Source organism: Myxocyprinus asiaticus, chromosome 5, assembly GCF_019703515.2.
Source record: "Myxocyprinus asiaticus isolate MX2 ecotype Aquarium Trade chromosome 5, UBuf_Myxa_2, whole genome shotgun sequence".
Classification (NCBI taxonomy): domain Eukaryota; kingdom Metazoa; phylum Chordata; class Actinopteri; order Cypriniformes; family Catostomidae; genus Myxocyprinus; species Myxocyprinus asiaticus.
Window position 1 is genome coordinate 1584827 of NC_059348.1, and position 18140 is coordinate 1602966.

At 43.1% G+C, this 18140-nt stretch overlaps 1 protein-coding gene across 2 annotated transcripts in view; it reads right to left on the reverse strand.

The window, feature by feature from the left end:
* LOC127440781 (gastrula zinc finger protein XlCGF57.1-like) overlaps positions 1–16086 on the reverse strand; it is a 36144-nt gene extending 20058 nt beyond the window's left edge. Inside the window, exons 1-2 of one of the 2 annotated variants that reach the window (XM_051697676.1) lie at positions 15744–16084; positions 15453–15513 (exon numbers count right to left, since the gene is read on the reverse strand). In XM_051697676.1, the coding sequence (XP_051553636.1) occupies positions 15453–15468 (16 nt within the window). In that variant the 5' untranslated portion in view covers positions 15469–15513; positions 15744–16084. Of the gene's footprint in view, positions 1–15452; positions 15514–15743 lie in introns of both variants that reach the window. The other variant, XM_051697675.1, reaches the window with a different exon arrangement.
* Between the last annotated feature and the right edge of the window lie 2054 nt (positions 16087–18140).

The window sequence follows — 18140 nt, forward strand, 5'->3', positions numbered from 1 at the left end:
AAGAGGATAAGTACATCAGAGTCTCTACTTTGAGAAATAGATGCCTCATGTCCTCAGCTGACAGCTTCATTGAATTCTACCCGCTCAACACCAGTTTCACGTACAACAGTCAAGAGAATACTCAGGGGTGCAGGCCTTATGGGAAGAATTGCAAAGAAAAAGCCACTTTTGAAACAGAAAATCAAAAATAAAAGCAAAGAAACAGACACTGGACAACAGATCATTGGAAAAGAGTGCTATGGATCTTAACCCCACTGAGCTTTTGTGGGATCAGCTAGACTGTAAGGTGTGTTAGAAGTGCCTAACAAGACAGCCACATCTATGGCAAGTGCTTCAGGAAGCGTGGGGTGAAATGTCACCTGAGTATCTGGACAAACTGACAGCTAGAATGCCAAGGATCTGCAAAGCTATCATTGCTGCACGTGGAAGATTTTTTGATGAGAACTCTTTGAAGTAGTTTAAGAAGTTCTGAACATTTTTTTCAAATTGTAATAGTAATTTTTCATGTCCTGACTATACATTGTAATCAGCTGAATGCCACTTTGGTGAATAAAAGTACCAGTTTCTTTCCATAAGAGCTAAATCTGTACATTATTCCAAACTTCTGGCTGTCAGTGTAAGCCTTAAGGCTTTTCACAAAAAGATCTGCCTGCGTGCAGCACGTCTTTTTCGAGATGTCGTTTTGTAAGTGTTCCCTATGCGAGTGGCACATCCCACTGCCAGACGAACATGAGAGCTGCGTTCATTGCCTAAGCCTCATGGAGACAGGATCTGTGACAGATCACTGCGAGGGCATGAGTTTCCAGATGCTTCACTCAAGGATTGCCCTCGTCCTGAGGGATGATCCCTCCTCCCCCACCCTCCCACCTGCCTCCTCTATGTTAGATCCCAACAGACCACATGAGGAGGTACGGCGGGGCCGCAAGGCTGAGATGCTTGAATTTGAGGAGGATCTTGCGCCGACGAAAGCCCTGCGAGCCCCCAGATTTTCTGATATAGCATCCTCGCCTGTGCAGTATGGGCATGATGAGCTCCAGCCCTCTATTTGAGCCTCATCATGTTTGAGGGTTCTGACGATGGGAATGACGCTGTGTCCCTTGCAGCAACAGGCAAGTGGTCCACGGAGGATGTTGCTGTCCCTTCCCCTCAGTGAGGTGAGGAGTGTGCACATGCCACTGATAAAGAGCTGCTTCGCGTCCTCTCACGAGAGGTTGAGGAGCTCGGTTTACAGTCGTCCCCTCCAGTCTCCCCTGGACGAATGGTTCCTGCAGTCCAGCTGCCGTCAATACACTGCGTCGCACAGGGCCTGCGTGTTAGCTCGCCTCATGAAGCGTTGGCCTTAGTCAGAGGACCACGGTTCAAAACCAGCCGTCGACTCAAGCTGACAGCTGACACCTGACACGACAGAGTCATGGAAGTGACATGAAAATTTGTGGTTGTTTAAGAATGGTGCTGTGGGTTACAAAAAGTTACCGGTGACTCAGTCTGATGACTCACCGCTCTACTTCGAGTCAGCGACCTGCAGAGAACCCCACCCCTGCTGCTCCGGCTCTGCCAAAGACAGCCTGAGCCATCAGTAAAGCCACGCAAACCATGGGCCGAGCGGTTTCTGAGTGTCTGTGTGTTGCCTGGGCCTCATGGTCAAACTGGGCGAAAAGCACACTTTCTCCTAGCCAACAGATCTCCTTTTTAGATGTCCTACTTGACTCTGCGAGCATGCACACACATCTCACAAGCAAGCGTGTCCAGACTATTCTTCAGTTTCTGTCTCAGTTTAAACTGGGGAAAACACTTCCACTGGTCCGTTGAAATAAAGCGAACTAAACTCACAACACTTCCTGAGATGACAGGAGATCATCTGTAGCATACTCATGGACCACATTATTCTTGCAAACAATTTTCAGATGAATGAAACAGAGAAAAAAAAGAGTGATAACTCTTTACATGCACCTGTTCCAGCTCGCGTTGCTTGCCTCTGAACAAAAAGTGTACCAGACACATGCATTGATGGCTTTTCTGTCATCTGTTCTTAAAAATATAATAAAGTGTGTTTCTTCAAGCACGTGTCTGTGTCTAACAGCATTTCTTGTCATGTGTCACTCCGAGACGTCTTACATGTCACCCGCCTGTTGCAGGTAGACTAGCAAAATTACCCGCGCTTGAAATTCCTGCATTTGGACGAGAAGCTCGCAAACTGGATTCAGCTTCGTTGCATTTGGCGGGTGCTAGTTTCACACCCTGGGTTACTGTTTAATATATTTGGCGACTTCTCAAATCCATGGTTTTGTTATTTCCCGATATTGTCGATCACCGTTTGTTATTGAGAGTCCTTATCGGCATCGGGATATTTGTAATATATCGTCAATATCCAATTACATCGTCCTATCGCCCAGCCCCTAATTCCCACAAAGTCCACGAGAACGTAGGGTGTCCCTTTTGACATTTTAGCACTCAGGGAGGTGCTAAGGAGTGACACCTTGCACCCTCAATGCACCCAAAAGTCCCGCTGCTGATCCTCTTGACCAATCACAGCAGACTGGAGTTTCCTAGCCAGAGAAAAAACATGGCGAACAAGGCGGTCAATTGCGAATTATATACTGATTTCAATAATAATTTTTTCCTGATTGTCACTGATGGATCACTTGCTTTTCTCGTGTGTAACTGGTTCAAAACTTTGTTTTATTCAGTTTTCCAGAGAAATTGGAATTACTCCTGTTCAGTAATTCCCAAGTTTTTCTTGGGGAAGTTTAACATTCACATAAGCTAACACTTATTGTGTTTCAAATAGGATCTTAGAATTATTATCAGACTCTAAAATATCAAGACAGGAGAGAATACTTTCCTGTACATTAGCTGTAGCTTGTAAGATTGCTTATTTAATTATATAGAAATGTTTGGTCTACCAGTGTTATTTATACCTGAAGAAGTGTGGATGTGTGTATAAATAAAGATTTTTGCGATCTACAGGGGCGTGTGAGACATATGTTCTTTCTATACATTTGACTGCGTTTTAAACATGTGCGGTATGTGTAAACCTCACTCCCCTGGCCTCAAGGGGAACACTAGCGATTGATGCTAGGGGTGTCCTTTGGCCTTTATCCTTCTCGGTAGCACGCCAGCCTTCCATGCCGGCTGACGCCGGTTTGAATCCCGCTTGGGTAGAAATTGTTATCACAATGATGTACGCCATCAAGGTACCGTGAGAGCAATTTGAGAGCCGCTGCCTAGCTCAGCTGCTTCAGAGGAGCTGCACAAGCTCTGATGACGACACAGCTTATTCACGATTGGCCAGATTTACAACAGAGACATGTGTTTCATGGGCTGCGTTCGCAATTGCATACTTCACATACTACTCTTACTACTTCTGTTATGTCAATGTATAATATAGTAGAATCATGTTTATATATATATATATATATATATATATATATATATATACACATACATATTAAACATTAAAAATAATTGAAAAAAATAATGTATGGACTTTCTCCTTGTTCATCAGCAGACACTGTATTAAAAGCAAATAACATTTTCAATTGAATGTTTCTGGTTGTTGTATGTAAATTTCAAAACCTCTGTCTATCTGAATTTCACTTCATCTGCAATAAAGAAAACAAACATTACATGATCTGCCGTGATTGATGTAGGTTCAGCACACGACAGGAATTGCAAAGGTGTCCGGCTTGACAGCTCTCTTTTCAACTCCTCCCCCGACTGCAACCGGCAAATCTCGCCAATCGGGTCATCGACCCCGTTTCCAATTGGTATTAAGATGCGTTTTTGGTGATCAATTTCACATGTGATCAGTGCTAAATACAGGTCTAAACGGGGTCTAAAATGTTTTGTGATTGGATTACAAAAACGCATGTGTACGCATCACATTTGATGTATGAACGCTAATCCGTCCTGTGTGCATCCCGGCAGCAGTGAAGTGCCACCCCTTGCCTATCACTCAACCGCTGCGCTAAAACAAGAGTTTAAACTTTGCCCGTTAAGAGTGGTTTTAAAAGGAAATAACCATTTGATCGTAAAATGTCAAAAAGCAGACACAAACAGAGGTCACGTGACGCCATGCAAGGAACAAACGTGCGCACTTTGCTAGTTTTTTAAATATTTTCGTGTTATAATCCGGTGAGATTCGATACACCTATTTACGTATTTGTTCTTTGAGGTAAACATGGCAAAGAAGTCAAAATCCTCGGACTCTGGAGACATTAAAAGACACTTACGTGCTCAAGCTGAAACCTCTGATGGGCCTGCAAACCGGGGACTCGATTTGGATGGCACAGCGGGAGAGATTCAACGCTAACTGTCCAACATGTTTGTGATGCTGACGAAGGTTGTTGCTGACTTGGAGGATCTCGCTGTAATACATCAATCGATTACGGCGATGGAAACAAAATTCTCTGAGTTGGTTAGAAGAGTGACAGATGTTGAGAAACGGATTGATTATCTGGAGTCATCGGAAAGGGAATTATCCGCTAATCCGCTCACAACCAAAATAGACCTGGAAAATATTTTGGAAAAACGGCACGGTTACTGGTGTAACCTCCGTTCCCTGATGGAGGGAACGAGACGCTGGAGTCAATGTAGTGACACTAGGGGTCACTCTTGGGAGCCCGAGACACCTCTGGTCTTTGATAAAAGGCCAATGAAAATTGGCGAGTGGTATTTGCATGCCACTCCCCCGAACATACGGGTATAAAAGGAGCTGGTATGCAACCACTCATTCAGGTTTTACGCTGAGGAGCTGATATAAGGTCCGGCCATTTCAGTGGGTAGTTCAGCGTTGTGGCAGGAGGGACCAACGTCTCGTTCCCTCCATCAGGGAACGGAGCATACACAAGTAACCATGACGTTCCCTATCTGTCACTCACTCGACGTTGGTGTCGATGTAGTGACACTAGGGGTCCCTATACAAAATGCCACAAGGCTGAACTGTGTTACGTGAACTGGCGGTGTGTGGTGGGCAGACTTGCTGTGTGCCTCATAGCCAGCACACCAGGTCGACACGTAACCTCCCCCGACACAGTTATGAGTGTCGAACGGCCCTTTTTGGGGACAAGTCGACTACCCAGAGATAGAGACAGGCTTAACCCAGTCGTGGCCTCTTTCCCCTTCTCTTTTTCCACTCCCTAAAAAATAAGGGGGATTATCCGACTGGGCCGCCAGGTCTAGTCGGGGGGTGTCCCTCTCAAGGGGAGGACACCGCGGAGACCACACCTCGCCCCAAGAGAGGGGGGGATATTTAAGTGGAAGAATACATCACATGGTCTTTCCAACCACGTGGAGAGCCTTCAAGGTAGATCCTACCCAATGGGGGAGGAGTTACTACAACATGGAGACAGGGGCAGAGGGGCTCTGCCCAAGGAAGACGCAGTTTGCCAGCAGGGAAACGAATTAGCGGAAGATATAGATCGCATGGGGTTAGCCTTACAGGTAACCGCCACATGCGGAGCACCTACCCCAGAACCGGACTCTTAGTTAGCGCGTGTACTGGGCCGGCAGCGAGTCTCTCCGAAAACTCGACTGCCACAGGGCTCGGAGGAAGTCAACCAGGGAACAACTTTTGTGAACACTACTGGGAATTAACAGCGCACGTCTTCAGCTCAAAAGGAGGTGAAAGGCGCTATGTGCAAGCGATACACCCAGCCGGCTATCCCGGGCTTATCCGCTTGTGTTGCATGCCACTACCTGGGATGAAACCGGTTCCACCCGGAGGTTGTAGAACCTTGCAAAGGTGTTGGGTGTTGCCCAGCCCGCTGCTCTGCAAATGTCTGTTAGAGAGGCACCTCTGGCCAGGGCCCAAGAAGCCGCTACACCACGGGTAGAATGGGCCCTACCGGGGGCGGCATGTTTTGGGCGAGATATGCCATAGTTGTGGCGTCAATGAGCCAGTGGGCGATCCTCTGCTTGGAGACAGCGCTTCCTTTCCGCTGTGCACCAAAGCAGACAAAGAGCTGCTCAGAGACTCTAAAGCTCTGCATGTGATCCAAATAGATGCGTAAAGCGCGCACCGGACACAGCAACGACAGGGCTGGGTCTGCCTCCTCCTGAGGCAGCGCTTGCAGGTTCACGACCTGGTCCCTAAAAGGAGTGGTGGGAACCTTGGGCACATAGCCCGGTCGGGGTCTCAGGATCACGTGAGAATAGCCCAGACCGAACTCCAGGCACATTTCGCTGACAGAGAACGCTTGCAGGTCACCTACCCTCTGGAAGCTCGGCTGACTGCAAAGCTCAAAGGGGGCTCTCTGTAGACCCTGAAAAACTACAGAGGTCCGATGAGGGAACGAGGCGCGGCCTGGAGGGATTCAGCCTCCTGGCGCCTTTTAGGAACCTGATGATCAGATCATGCTTCCCTAAGGACTTACCGACAACTGCGTCGTGGTGTGCTGCTATGGCAGCAACGTACACCTTCAAGGTGGAAGGAGACAGCTTCCCTTCCATCCTCTCTTGCAGGAAGGAAAGCACTGATCTGACTGCGCATCTCTGGGGGTCTTCCCGACGGGAAAAACACCACTTAGCGAACAGACGCCACTTAAAGGCATACAGGCGCCTCGTAGAGGGAGCCCTAGCCTGAGTGAACGTGTCTACCATCGCAGGTGGGAGACAGCTTAGGTCTTCTGCGTCCCGTCCAGGGGCCAGACATGGAGGTTCCAGAGGTCTGGGCGCGGGTGCCGGATGGTGCCCCTTCCCTGAGAAAGAAGGTCCTTCCTCAGGGGAATTTGCCCGGGGGGAGCTGTCGCGCCGTGACCTCCGTCGCTCGGAGAGCGAGGTCGGTCGCCGAGCGCAGTTCCTGCATCAATCCCGGGGCGGAACTACCCTCGTGCAGTTCCTTTAGCGCCTTGGCGGACTTGCAGGAGAGCCATGGCGTGCAGGGTGGAGGCGGCTTGTCCAGCGGCACTGTAGGTCTTGGCCGTCAGAGACGACGTAAACCTACAGGCCTTGGATGGGGGCTTTGGGCACCCGCGCCAGGTGGCGGCGCTCTGCGGGGATAGGTGCACCGCGAGCACCTTTATCCACCGGGGGATTGCCGAATAACCCTTGGCCGCCCCACCATCGAGGGTAGTGAGAGCGGGGAAGCTGAAAAGATCGGGAAAAAAGTGCCTCCCGCGACCTTGTCAGCTCTTCATGCACTTCCGGGAAGAAAGATACGGGGCGAGGCGTGGCTTTGAGCGGCGCCGCGAGCCCAGGAACCAATCGCCGAGCCGCGAGGGTTCAGGGAAGAGCGGTGAAATCCACTCTAACCGACGCTCGCGGCTACCCGGGAAAGCATGTCGTCATCTCCGCGTCAGCCTGTGACTGGGAGATCGACCCCGAAGGGAGAAGCCCAGCTGAGAACATGACCATCCACGAACGCTGTCTCCGCTGTGAGCAGTGCCCAGACACAAAAGACAGTGATCGTGACCATTAGAAGGCGAGAGATAACGAGCACAACCAGGAATAACACACAATCGGAAAAGCATCTTTAAAAAGACACGTCTTTAAAAAGACGTTCCGTGTGTGCGCTCTTTTAGAGAAATATATACTCTTTTAGAGGGGAAAAGTGCTCTTTCAGAAAATATACTCTCTAGTTTTTCTGCCGAAGCGCCCAGGGGCATTCTCTGCAGTGCACCAGTGCAGAGGAGGGAGAAGCTGCTGAAATGAGCCGTCAGATCCAGCAGAGGTGAAAGAACAGTAGTATTCAACTCAGTGAGCATGACCGTTCGGCTCAGAAGAGAAAATCTGAATGAGTGGTTGCATACCAGCTCCTTTTATACCCGTATGTTCGGGGGAGTGGCATGCAAATACCACTCGCCAATTTTAATTGGCCTTTTATCAAAGACCAGAGGTGTCTCAGGCTCCCAAGAGTGACCCCTAGTGTCACTACATCGACACCAACGTCGAGTGAGTGACAGATAGGGAACTGGAAGATCTTGAAAATAGGAACCGAAGAAATAATGTACGGACTGTTGGAATTCCTGAGGATGAAGAAGGCAGAGATATGGTGAAATTCCTAGATGAGCTCTTCCCGAATCTGCTCGACATAACAGGCCATGAGCTGGAAATCGAGTGAGCTCACAGAGTCCCGGCTTGCAGATCTGCTGAGGGGGACAGGCCCCTATCAATTCTGGCCAAATTTTTGAGATCATCCAATATCGTCTCATTTTGCGTGAGGCGAGGAGCAAAGGAAAGCTTTCTTGGAAGAATCACAATATTTTCTTGTTCCCAGATTTTGCGAATTCGACAAGAGAGAAATGCAATCGATTCAAGGAGTGTAAGAAACTCTTGCGTCAACGGAAGATCGCTTTTGCACTGATGTTTCCGGCCAAACTGAGAATAGATACGAAGGATGGCCACAAAGTATTTACATGTCCCAAACAAGCACTGTCCTTCATAAATACAATGAAGTAAGCCATTTGATGTTTTTCATGTGAGTGGATTGACTCGTTGAACATACACTCGATTGTCTGAGGAAACTGGGCGCCATTTTTGTTTCTGTTTGTGTTGGTTCCGCCTAGCGGCTGGAGTTTGTTTTGTGGAATAACACCTCTCCTTCAAGAAACTTTTACATTGACAGAGGATCGCTTTTACACTGGGGTTCCCGGCCAGTTTGAGAGTGGATGCTGGGGATGGCTGCAAAATATCTACATGCCCACACAAAGGATGTCTTTTATAAAGTTGACGGACTGAGTAAGTCATGGCGTATTTTTTCATGCGGCCACCGTGTGAATTTGACTCTTGACCATCCAAGGAACTGTGCGCCTGTTTTGTTTCTTTTTGTGCTAGTTCCGCCTAGTGGCTGAAGTTGATTTGTGGAATAACACTTCTTCAGGACAGTTGTGGATGAATCTGTTCATTCCTTGTGCTTATGCCTTCTGTTGGCTGAAGTTTGTTTTGTGGAGTATTTTTGCGGGACATTGGAATGATTACATCATCTGCTGCACTCATAAACAGCTGGCTCACTGAACACTTGTTTGTCTGTCTGAGGAAACTGAATGGCTTTATATAGAATTTGTTTTGTGGAGGAACACATCTTCGAGACAGTTCTGTGAATGAATCTACATGTTCTTTGTGTTTATTCTGCCTATTGGTTGAGTTGGTTTTTTGGGGGGTTTTTTTACAAAGTATTTTGTTATGTAATTTTGCCTTACAAAATTTATGCAGAAGCACCGGACTTGAGCAATCCAATGGCAAAGATGTCGCGGTGGCTCTCGTAGGCATACGTGGACCTTTTGAGTTTAGAGGGATTGACGCCGGTTGGCGCTGTCGTGCGTGGGGTTAATGCGCACGTTTTTCTTTTTTCTGTTTGTTTGGTTCAGGGTTTGATTGTTGCACTAATGTTGGAAGGTGGTCTGTATAATCTTGTTTTTGACACACAATTTATTTTGTCTATTATGTCAAAATGTCAAATGTTAATATGAGTGGGTTATCTTTCTCCACATGGAATGTGAATGGGTTGGGGCACCCCATAAAAAGAAGGAAAGTTATTCCTTTTCTTAACCGTAAGAAATGTGACATAGTGTTTCTTCAAGAAACACATCTTTCCCCGCAGGAAGCTGAAAAAATTTGGAAGATATGGGGTAAGAGTAAGGTAGTTATTACATTGATCAGTAAACATCTACAATTCAAATCTCTCAAACAGATTAAAGATAAATTAGGAAGAATCTTTATTGTTTTAACAGAAATTCAGGGGCAAAGGTTGGTTTTGGCAAATATATATGCGCCTAACGTTGATGATCAGGGCTTTTTTATTGATCTTGAAGGGATGTTGCAAGCCGCTGGCACCCCTCATGATATAATATTAGGAGGAGACTTTAATCTTTTGATGGACTCAGTCCTTGATCATAGTGAAGCAAAAGTGTGTAAGCCCCCTAGAGCAACATTGATGCTTCACAGGATGTGTAAAAATCTTGGTCTTGCAGATATTTGGTGACTTTTGAACCCAACTGGTAGGGACTATACATTTTTTTCATCAGTCCATAAGATTTATTCTAGAATAGATTTTTTAATATCTAAGTCCCTCATTTCATTCTTTGTTGATTGCTCAATTGGAAACATCTTAGTCTCAGATCACTCCCTGGTGAATTTAGAGATGTTGCCACATATGGAGAAAAAGAAATCATATAGTTGGCACTTTAATGTATCCCTGTTGCAAAATCCTGATTTCCAACAAATGTTAAAGACTGAAATCAATGTTTATATGGAGACCAACTGGTCCTCAGTATCTTCTGTGGGCGTGGCTTGGGAGGCACTTAAGGCGGTTCTTAGGGGTTGGATCATACAGTATGCCTCATTTACCAAAATATCCAAAGCACGGGAACTCGTGGAGTTGGAAGGAAATATTAAAAGTGCCGAGGTAGAGCTGAAGCGCCGAATGTCATCTGATGGCCGAACTGATCCGACTGAAATACAGATATAATAATATTTTGTCACGGAAAGTGGAGTTTTGGTTATTCAGGGCAAGACAGTCATACTTTGAGTCGGGGGACAAAGCAGGGAAGCTTTTGGCTAGATATTTAAAGCAGAGAGTCTTTTTTTACCATTCCCTCAGTGAAATCTGCTGGTGGTGAAATTATTACCTTGGCCATTGATATTAATAATGCCTTTAAACAGTTCTATCTTGATCTCTATAGTTCCACGTCTTTGTCTACTAATGAAGATATTAGAACATTTGTGGAACCATTAGAACTCCCTAAACTGACGACTAAGCAACAAAATTCTCTTGATTCTGAGATAACCTTGGAGGAGCTTGACGAGGTAATTAAGACCTTACCTACAGGCAAGGCTCCGGGGCCAGATGGTTTTGCCGCTGAATTCCACTTTTGTTAGAAGTTTATACGGAATCATTAAAGAATGGAAAGCTTCCCCCAACCATGACACAAGCCCGGATCAGTCTGGTTCTTAAAAAGGACAAAGATCCATGCGAGTGTAAAAGTTACCATCCAATTTCCCTGATCCAGCTAGATGTAAAAATGTTGTCAAAACTTTTGGCTAACTGGTTAAGTAAAGTTATGACATCTCTTATACATATAGATCAGGTGAGGTTTATCCGGGGCCGTAGCTCTTCTGATAACATTAGGCGATTATCAATATCACATGGTCAGTAGCAAATGATCAGTCTCCGGTCGCTGCCATCTCACTTGATGCTGAAAAAGCATTTGATATGGTAGAATGGAATTAACTTTTTAAGATTTTGGTAATGTATGGGTTTGGGAGTACATTTATTGATTGGATTAAGCTCCTTTATAGACACCCTGTAGCAGCGGTACAAACAAATGGATTAATTTCATATTATTTTACTCTGAATAGGGGCACTCGACAGGGTTGCCCTGGATCCATTAGCAGCCGCGATAAGAAAGGAGGATGATTTTGGGATGGCGGGAGGTGTGGCGCATAAGCTTCTGCTTTACGCAGATGATATTTTATTATTAGTTTCTGACCCTACTAGATCTATGCCTTGCCTCCACAGAATTATTCATTCCTTTTCCAAGTTCAGGATACAAAGTCAATTGGTCTAAATTCGAAGCTTTGGCTCTGACAGCGTACTGTCCAGTAACGGCCTTCCAGCCGGGTGCTTTCCAGTGAGGCATTTTGGGCACTCACATTTTACTTTGCCCCAGACTTTGTATTTTGGGCGATGTGGCAGTTATACATTTGGGGGACAAATATATAAAAAATTGGGTTCTGACTAGCATGATGATTGGCAGACAAATTATTTTAAGGGGTTGGAAGTCGGACGGAGCGCCACCATTTCCGGAGTGGTGTGCGGAGATGGGGAGGGTGGTGGCTTTTGAGGAGATGACAGATAAAAGGCTGGGGTTAGGGGACTTGTTTTTCAGGAAGTGGGGTAGGTATTTGGCAGTTTTGGGGGACTCTCGGGGAAGGGATGAAGAGAGAGAAGTTTAGTTTAATTATGTATGTTTATTATATATTTTACTTTTATCTATTATTTTTTTTGTGTGTGTGTGTATTATTTTATGTGACTACAGGGCTGTTCTGTGGGGCTGGTGTTTGGGGAGAGATATTAGTGAGGGTTAAAAGTTAAATGTTGATTTGGTGTGTATGTGTTGTGTTTTTTTCTGTTGTGTTATTTTCTTTGAATCAATAAAAAAATGTTAATTGCAAAAAACAAAACAAAAATGGACACAAACAAGCATGAGAACTTCACAGATTCTTCAGTGTGTCTGATATCAATGTGCAGGGACACTTACGAGAAGCACGAACATCTGCAGCTCAGGTTAATACAGGTCATCCACTAAAATAATGGACAATTCTGCTCTAAATGCTGTCTTTGGCTTAGATTAAATTTCAGCTTTATCTGGGAGAAATAGGGCACCAATTTTATTTCTTTGTCTTGGGGGGTGGGGGTGGTTGTCAAATCATTGATCAGCATAGATCAGCATTAAACCGTTTGAACTCAACGTCACATTATGCGGGCAGATTATATTTTGTTACACCTTGTTTTTTTACCCACAGAGCGTATGCATATGTTCTTCTGGAGTTAATTAAGTCCTGAATCAATTTTATACTGCTTTAATAATGGATTTTGGGATAAAACAAAAGGGAGCACACACTCATTGCTCTTTTCAAAACCTGAAATATCAGGAAATATTAAAATATTAAAAGTCTTTAATCAATATATATTGTTTTTCTCTACTCTAAATATTACATGAGCTTGAAATTGCTAAATGTGTAGAGTAGAACTTGATCGCAATCCAAAACAAAGTCTAGTTTGTCAGTGAATCTGTCTTTTCAGTCCGTTATTTTGAATGAGGACAAGTCATAGAAATTCATAGGTCAAAAAGGGTGGGAACTCTGACTTTAGCTGTAATAAACCAGCTAAAACCGAATGTGATCACAAACTAAGGCTTGAATGAAAATAAACTGCAAAAATAATTTTAATTTCAGGTCTGCTTCTCCGCCAAACTCCGGTCAAATCAAATCCGTATTAATGCATCATATCTAATTAACCTGAAACAATGGAGAAATTAACTAACTCTAATATTTTCTTTGTATATGTTTACTATTTTGTCATTATTGCCGTGATCAAAGAAATTAACTGGGCTGCCCCGTCACTCACCGATCCAGTTTCAAATGAAAAGTGCGTATGCGCATATTTGGAAGGCCGCAAGTACGGAATTCCGCCGTTGCATGTGTCCTCGCATCTGATACAGATCGGATATTGTTGCACACATGTAAACAGAAGTATCCACACGAGATCAGATTTTTTCGCATCCGATCTGAGCCACTTCCAAATGTGGTTGTAAATCAGATACATATCCGATATCTGGACAAAAACTCAAAGCTTCTCTTTATGAGGCGGTAAATTTGTATCCACTTCCTGTCCTCAAACGTGTGGACATCGCCATTAATAATTACTTTACAGACATACTGTATGTCCGGAAAACTAACCCTGTCAGAATAGGGTTTTAGCCACACTGTTCGTCTGACTGATGTTGAAATCATTAAAGCCATGCTTACCATGGCAGCAGTAAAAAGATGCTTTGGTCTTTTTTGTCTAATAATTGCAATCATGTGCAATTTTGCCTACTTTTGAAGGCCATTCAAAACCCGAGGGTGAACCATAGCACTCATATATGAAAGTGATCAGTAATGGATTCATTTGAGTTTGAGTGGAAGATTAATGTAAACACTAAACCCTAAACTTTGCAGTCTGATACAAATATTCGTTTACAGGTGCATTACATGTATTCCGAACAAAACTCCTGCGCATGCGAAGAGAGTCAGTCATTGTGTACTGAAGAAGCAACGAAAGACTGAGAAAGTGAGAATGGCACCAAAAACCGTAATTGATGTTTTTGCTTTGTTGAGATAAAGCTTTCTTCTTATGTTACTCACTCTACTTGGCAAACAAAGAATTAGAAGCAACGTCTAATACCCTGTCTGACTTAATCATGTATTTTCCTTATGCCCATTCCTCCTCCAGTCTAACCGTAGGCGAGTATGAAGTAAAGACAGGTGGGTGAGAGTTGTTCTTAAAAGAGTTTACAGATGTGGAATGGAAACTAAATAATAGGGACTTTTAAACAACAGCTGCAGACGGGACGCTACACAAATATCTAAGCAATAATGACGGTGGAATGGAAGGATTTAATCTTTCAAGGAAAAAAAAGGTAGTCTATTTAAAACATCAAGGGAAGGGTTGCTTGCAGTGTTAAATAACTATCAGAAGAAGAGTTTGACTCTTGTACGATATAAATTGCCTACATCTAAAACCTAGATATTATTATTAATAGTCTACCGATATTTTTGAGTTTTTTTATTCAAAGCCAATAACCGTGTGTAATTTAACATACAGTAAGTTTTGAGGAGGATGTTTAGACTATTTACTGTGTTCGCTTTGCATCATCTCTTGTAAAACATATTCTAACATTTACTTTCCTAATCTGTCACGGACGATCGACTGTCACTATGGCAAAGAAGAAATGCTTTAAAAATGATGGTTTCCATGTCAGCAAGTGAGTGAAGTCACGCACATACAATGGAACACAAAACACCGTAACCGTACCTGCTGCTTAAAGTCCCTATTAAGAATGACAAAGTGTTCTTTCTTGCTTTATGTGATGTCATGAAAGAACATATGTGCCCTGCAGAATATTCAGTGCGAGCCCGCATCCCCTTAATAATGCTTTTTATACATGTGAAGAGTATTATGTATAAACATACATATGCATCGCATCTCTGTGCATGAGCGCAAGGTATTTTAGAATATGATTGAGAAAGTAGTAGGATTCAAACATTTACATGGCTAATATTTTTATTTTAAAGTGATTATTTTAGGTCTACACCACCCCCTTCAATGGCAATTTCATTCGGATCCAGATCAATCGGATAATTTTGGTGTTTACATGAAGGCTTTTCAATCCAAATGAGCTATCAGTTGGATTCTAAACTGATTATTTGGTTGCAGTCTAAATGTAGCAACTGAAACGAGTTCATCAAGATTCAATTCAAATCGAGCACACCTATTGAATGAGATTGTGTCTCTTTGTCACCATCAGTGTAAACAGAGCTGTGCGGTTGAGCAGATGACAGTCTACAGTTTCTTGTATTATGAGTTGCTTCCTGCTGTCAGAGCAATAGCCTACTTGGTATTTTACAGAAATAGTTACCGCTGAGATTATGAAACTGGCATAGACTACACCAGTGGTTCCCAACCTTGTTCCTGGAGGCCCCCCCAACATTGCACATTTTGTATATCTCCCTTATCTGACACACCCAGTTCAGGTCTTGGAGTCTCCACTAATGAACTGATGAGTTGAATCAGGTGTGTTTGATTAGGGAGATATCCAAAATGTGTAGTGTTGGGGGCTCCAGGAACAGGGTTGAGAACCACTGGACTACACTGTCCTTTATATTCCATACATACAAGACAGTGACTCTCTAATCAACATAATGTTGACGTTAATCACATGAGTGACTTACATGAGATGAAGTAGACTAACCTGTTTTATTCTGCATGGAGACTGGAGAGGGTCTATCTGTCTATCTGTTATCTCTGTCTATCTTTTTGGAGGGGACATGGCAATGTTAAAATCAGAAAGGTTGAAGAGCCCTGCTATTCATCATTTATTAATTATTTTAATGGCTCTGCATGAAAACATCATCAAGCATATACATACATTAATATGGTGCCATAACCATAAAACGCTCAATTTTATACAGTATGTAACGGGTTTGTACTGGAAATAGTTGAAGAGACCCCTGATCTAAAGTTTTCAAGAATGGACACCAACCTCCATGTTCTTCAGTTTCTTCATTTTTCACTCTGCATGCTTCTGTTACTCTCATGTTTTCACGCTCTTCTTTAATAAACTCCATCTTTACAATCATAGATGTTTCCCGTAGATTGGAAGTGTGTCTTTTCTATAAGAAGAAAATCAAAGTACTCAGAAATGTTGCGCCATTTACGGGAAACTTACTATCTGCGTTTTAAAATATGCATCACAATATTACATTAGCTCATAATTTACATTCATTTCATATTTGCAAAAACTTTAAACCGCTTCAGAATGCTTTTATCGTTCTAAAAACAAACAAGCAGCGGCGCAGCGTTCTTCTTCTGGAGTTTAATGGCGGTTGGCATTCAACGAATGGTGCATTACCGCCACTAGCTGGTGAGGAGTATGGGTCGGCTTCTACTTCTTCTTCTTGTCAGTTCGCATTCTTAGATAGTGCATTACCGCCATCTACTGTATGGCGTGCGAACTGGTTCAAAAATAAGACTAATGACTTGTCTCTCAGCTATTGAGTCACTCACTGGGTTCTTAATGCTGCTCAATCTTTTCTCATTAAAAATTGCTTGTCTGGAAGCGCAGTTGCCAGTTGTGTGACGTCACTTCGCGTTCATCTGTCGGTTCAAACGCTGACCATAATACTACAATCATAATATCTTTATGATTTATGGGAAATATCACATTCATAAGCAGAAATTGGCTAATAGAAAATCTAATATCCACTAATTATATCCCCTCCCCTTTTCTTAAATTGTTGCATTGACCACCAAAAAACAACAGTCACATTTTTCATTGAAACGCTGTATCAGAGCATTATTCATTTATTATTTTTTATTTTATGAAAAACATGATCTACAACATCCGACGCCTGAAAACCACGTGACTGCTTCAGTATCTGGTTCAAGCAACTCCAGGGTGGTCTTCCTTACTCTAAACCATTATAATGTTTTGTTTAATGTTATAATTCATATATGAAGCCTATATGAGTCTATGAAATAACAGACGAAGGAGAAGGACTGAGGCATGGTTAAATAGACGGATCGCAGATTTTCCTTTTATGAATTTATTTTATTTATTTGACTTATATTAGTTCCAGTACAACCTAACGACTTAATCACTTCAACAAATGACTTTTAGTTATTTAAAATAAAAATCAGTTGCAGAACCAGATGTGAAACCAACATCTGTAAAGAGACACAGCAGTTTCTTAGGTGTTATTCAATCATTTTGACCACCAGATGGCCGCAGCGTACACAATGTTGAAAAGCTTCCGTTAATGTATGAACCCTTACGATGCAGTTGAGAGGAAACCTTCGTTTCTTCGCAAATCTACGTTTCACCATCAGCGAACGTCAGCGTCCGAATTTCGCACTTTATTTCATTAACTCCTTGCTAATGCATTCAACATCCATGCACTATATAAGTATGAATGAGTGAGCGATTTCGGACACACACAGAAACGGAATTTATGTACTAGAGTCGACTCCAACACTATTTAGAGTCAAGGAATCGACTCTTTTGGAGTCGACTCGCAAAAACTAGAGTATCTAACGCCACACATTTCCCGCCGTCAGTTTCTGTATTTGGTATTCTCGGAGTAAAAAAAAAAAAAAAAGTAGTACGTGGAATTTCATAAACTATTTTTTTAGAGTCAGAGTTTATAATTATGTTGAATTAAATTTGCCAGTCGTTTGCTTTGTTGACATGTGTCTTGTCTTGTTTTAAAAATAAACTAAAAGTTGGCTAATCTGTTGAGATAGTCTTAACTATTTTTAGTAATAGCAGGCTAACTGTATTTAGAAATCACAAACATGGTTTTTGCTGTCATTTAGAATCAGAATCAGCTTTATTGCCAAGTATGCTTACACATACAAGGAATTTGTCTTGGTGACAGGAGCTTCCAGTGTACAACAATACAAAAACAGCAGCAAGACATAGATAATAATAAAAAATAAAAAATAGTTATACACATACGTACAGACACACACATACATACAAACACACATACACAAACGTAGTGCAATCTAATACAATTCTGTTATCTGTTATGTACAGTGCAAATGTTTGTTTTTCTTCCAGAGGAATGAAATGGCAGAAAAGGTTGGATGTGTTGGATAAATATAAAAAAGACTAAACTGTGTATTGCACATAGTTACTGCTCAATGGGGCAATTAAACTGTTCATAGACCTGTTTGCTCGATAAGCAAATTGAAAGGGATCTAGAAACGGTCCAGTGATGTTCTTCAGGTGGGCCAACACTAGTCTCTCAAATTATTTCATGACCACAGACATCAGGGTGACAGGTCTGTAGTCATTAAGTCCTGTGATTTTTGGTTTCTTAGGGACAGGAATAATGATTGAGCATTTGAAGCAGCATGGGACTTCACACTGCTCCAG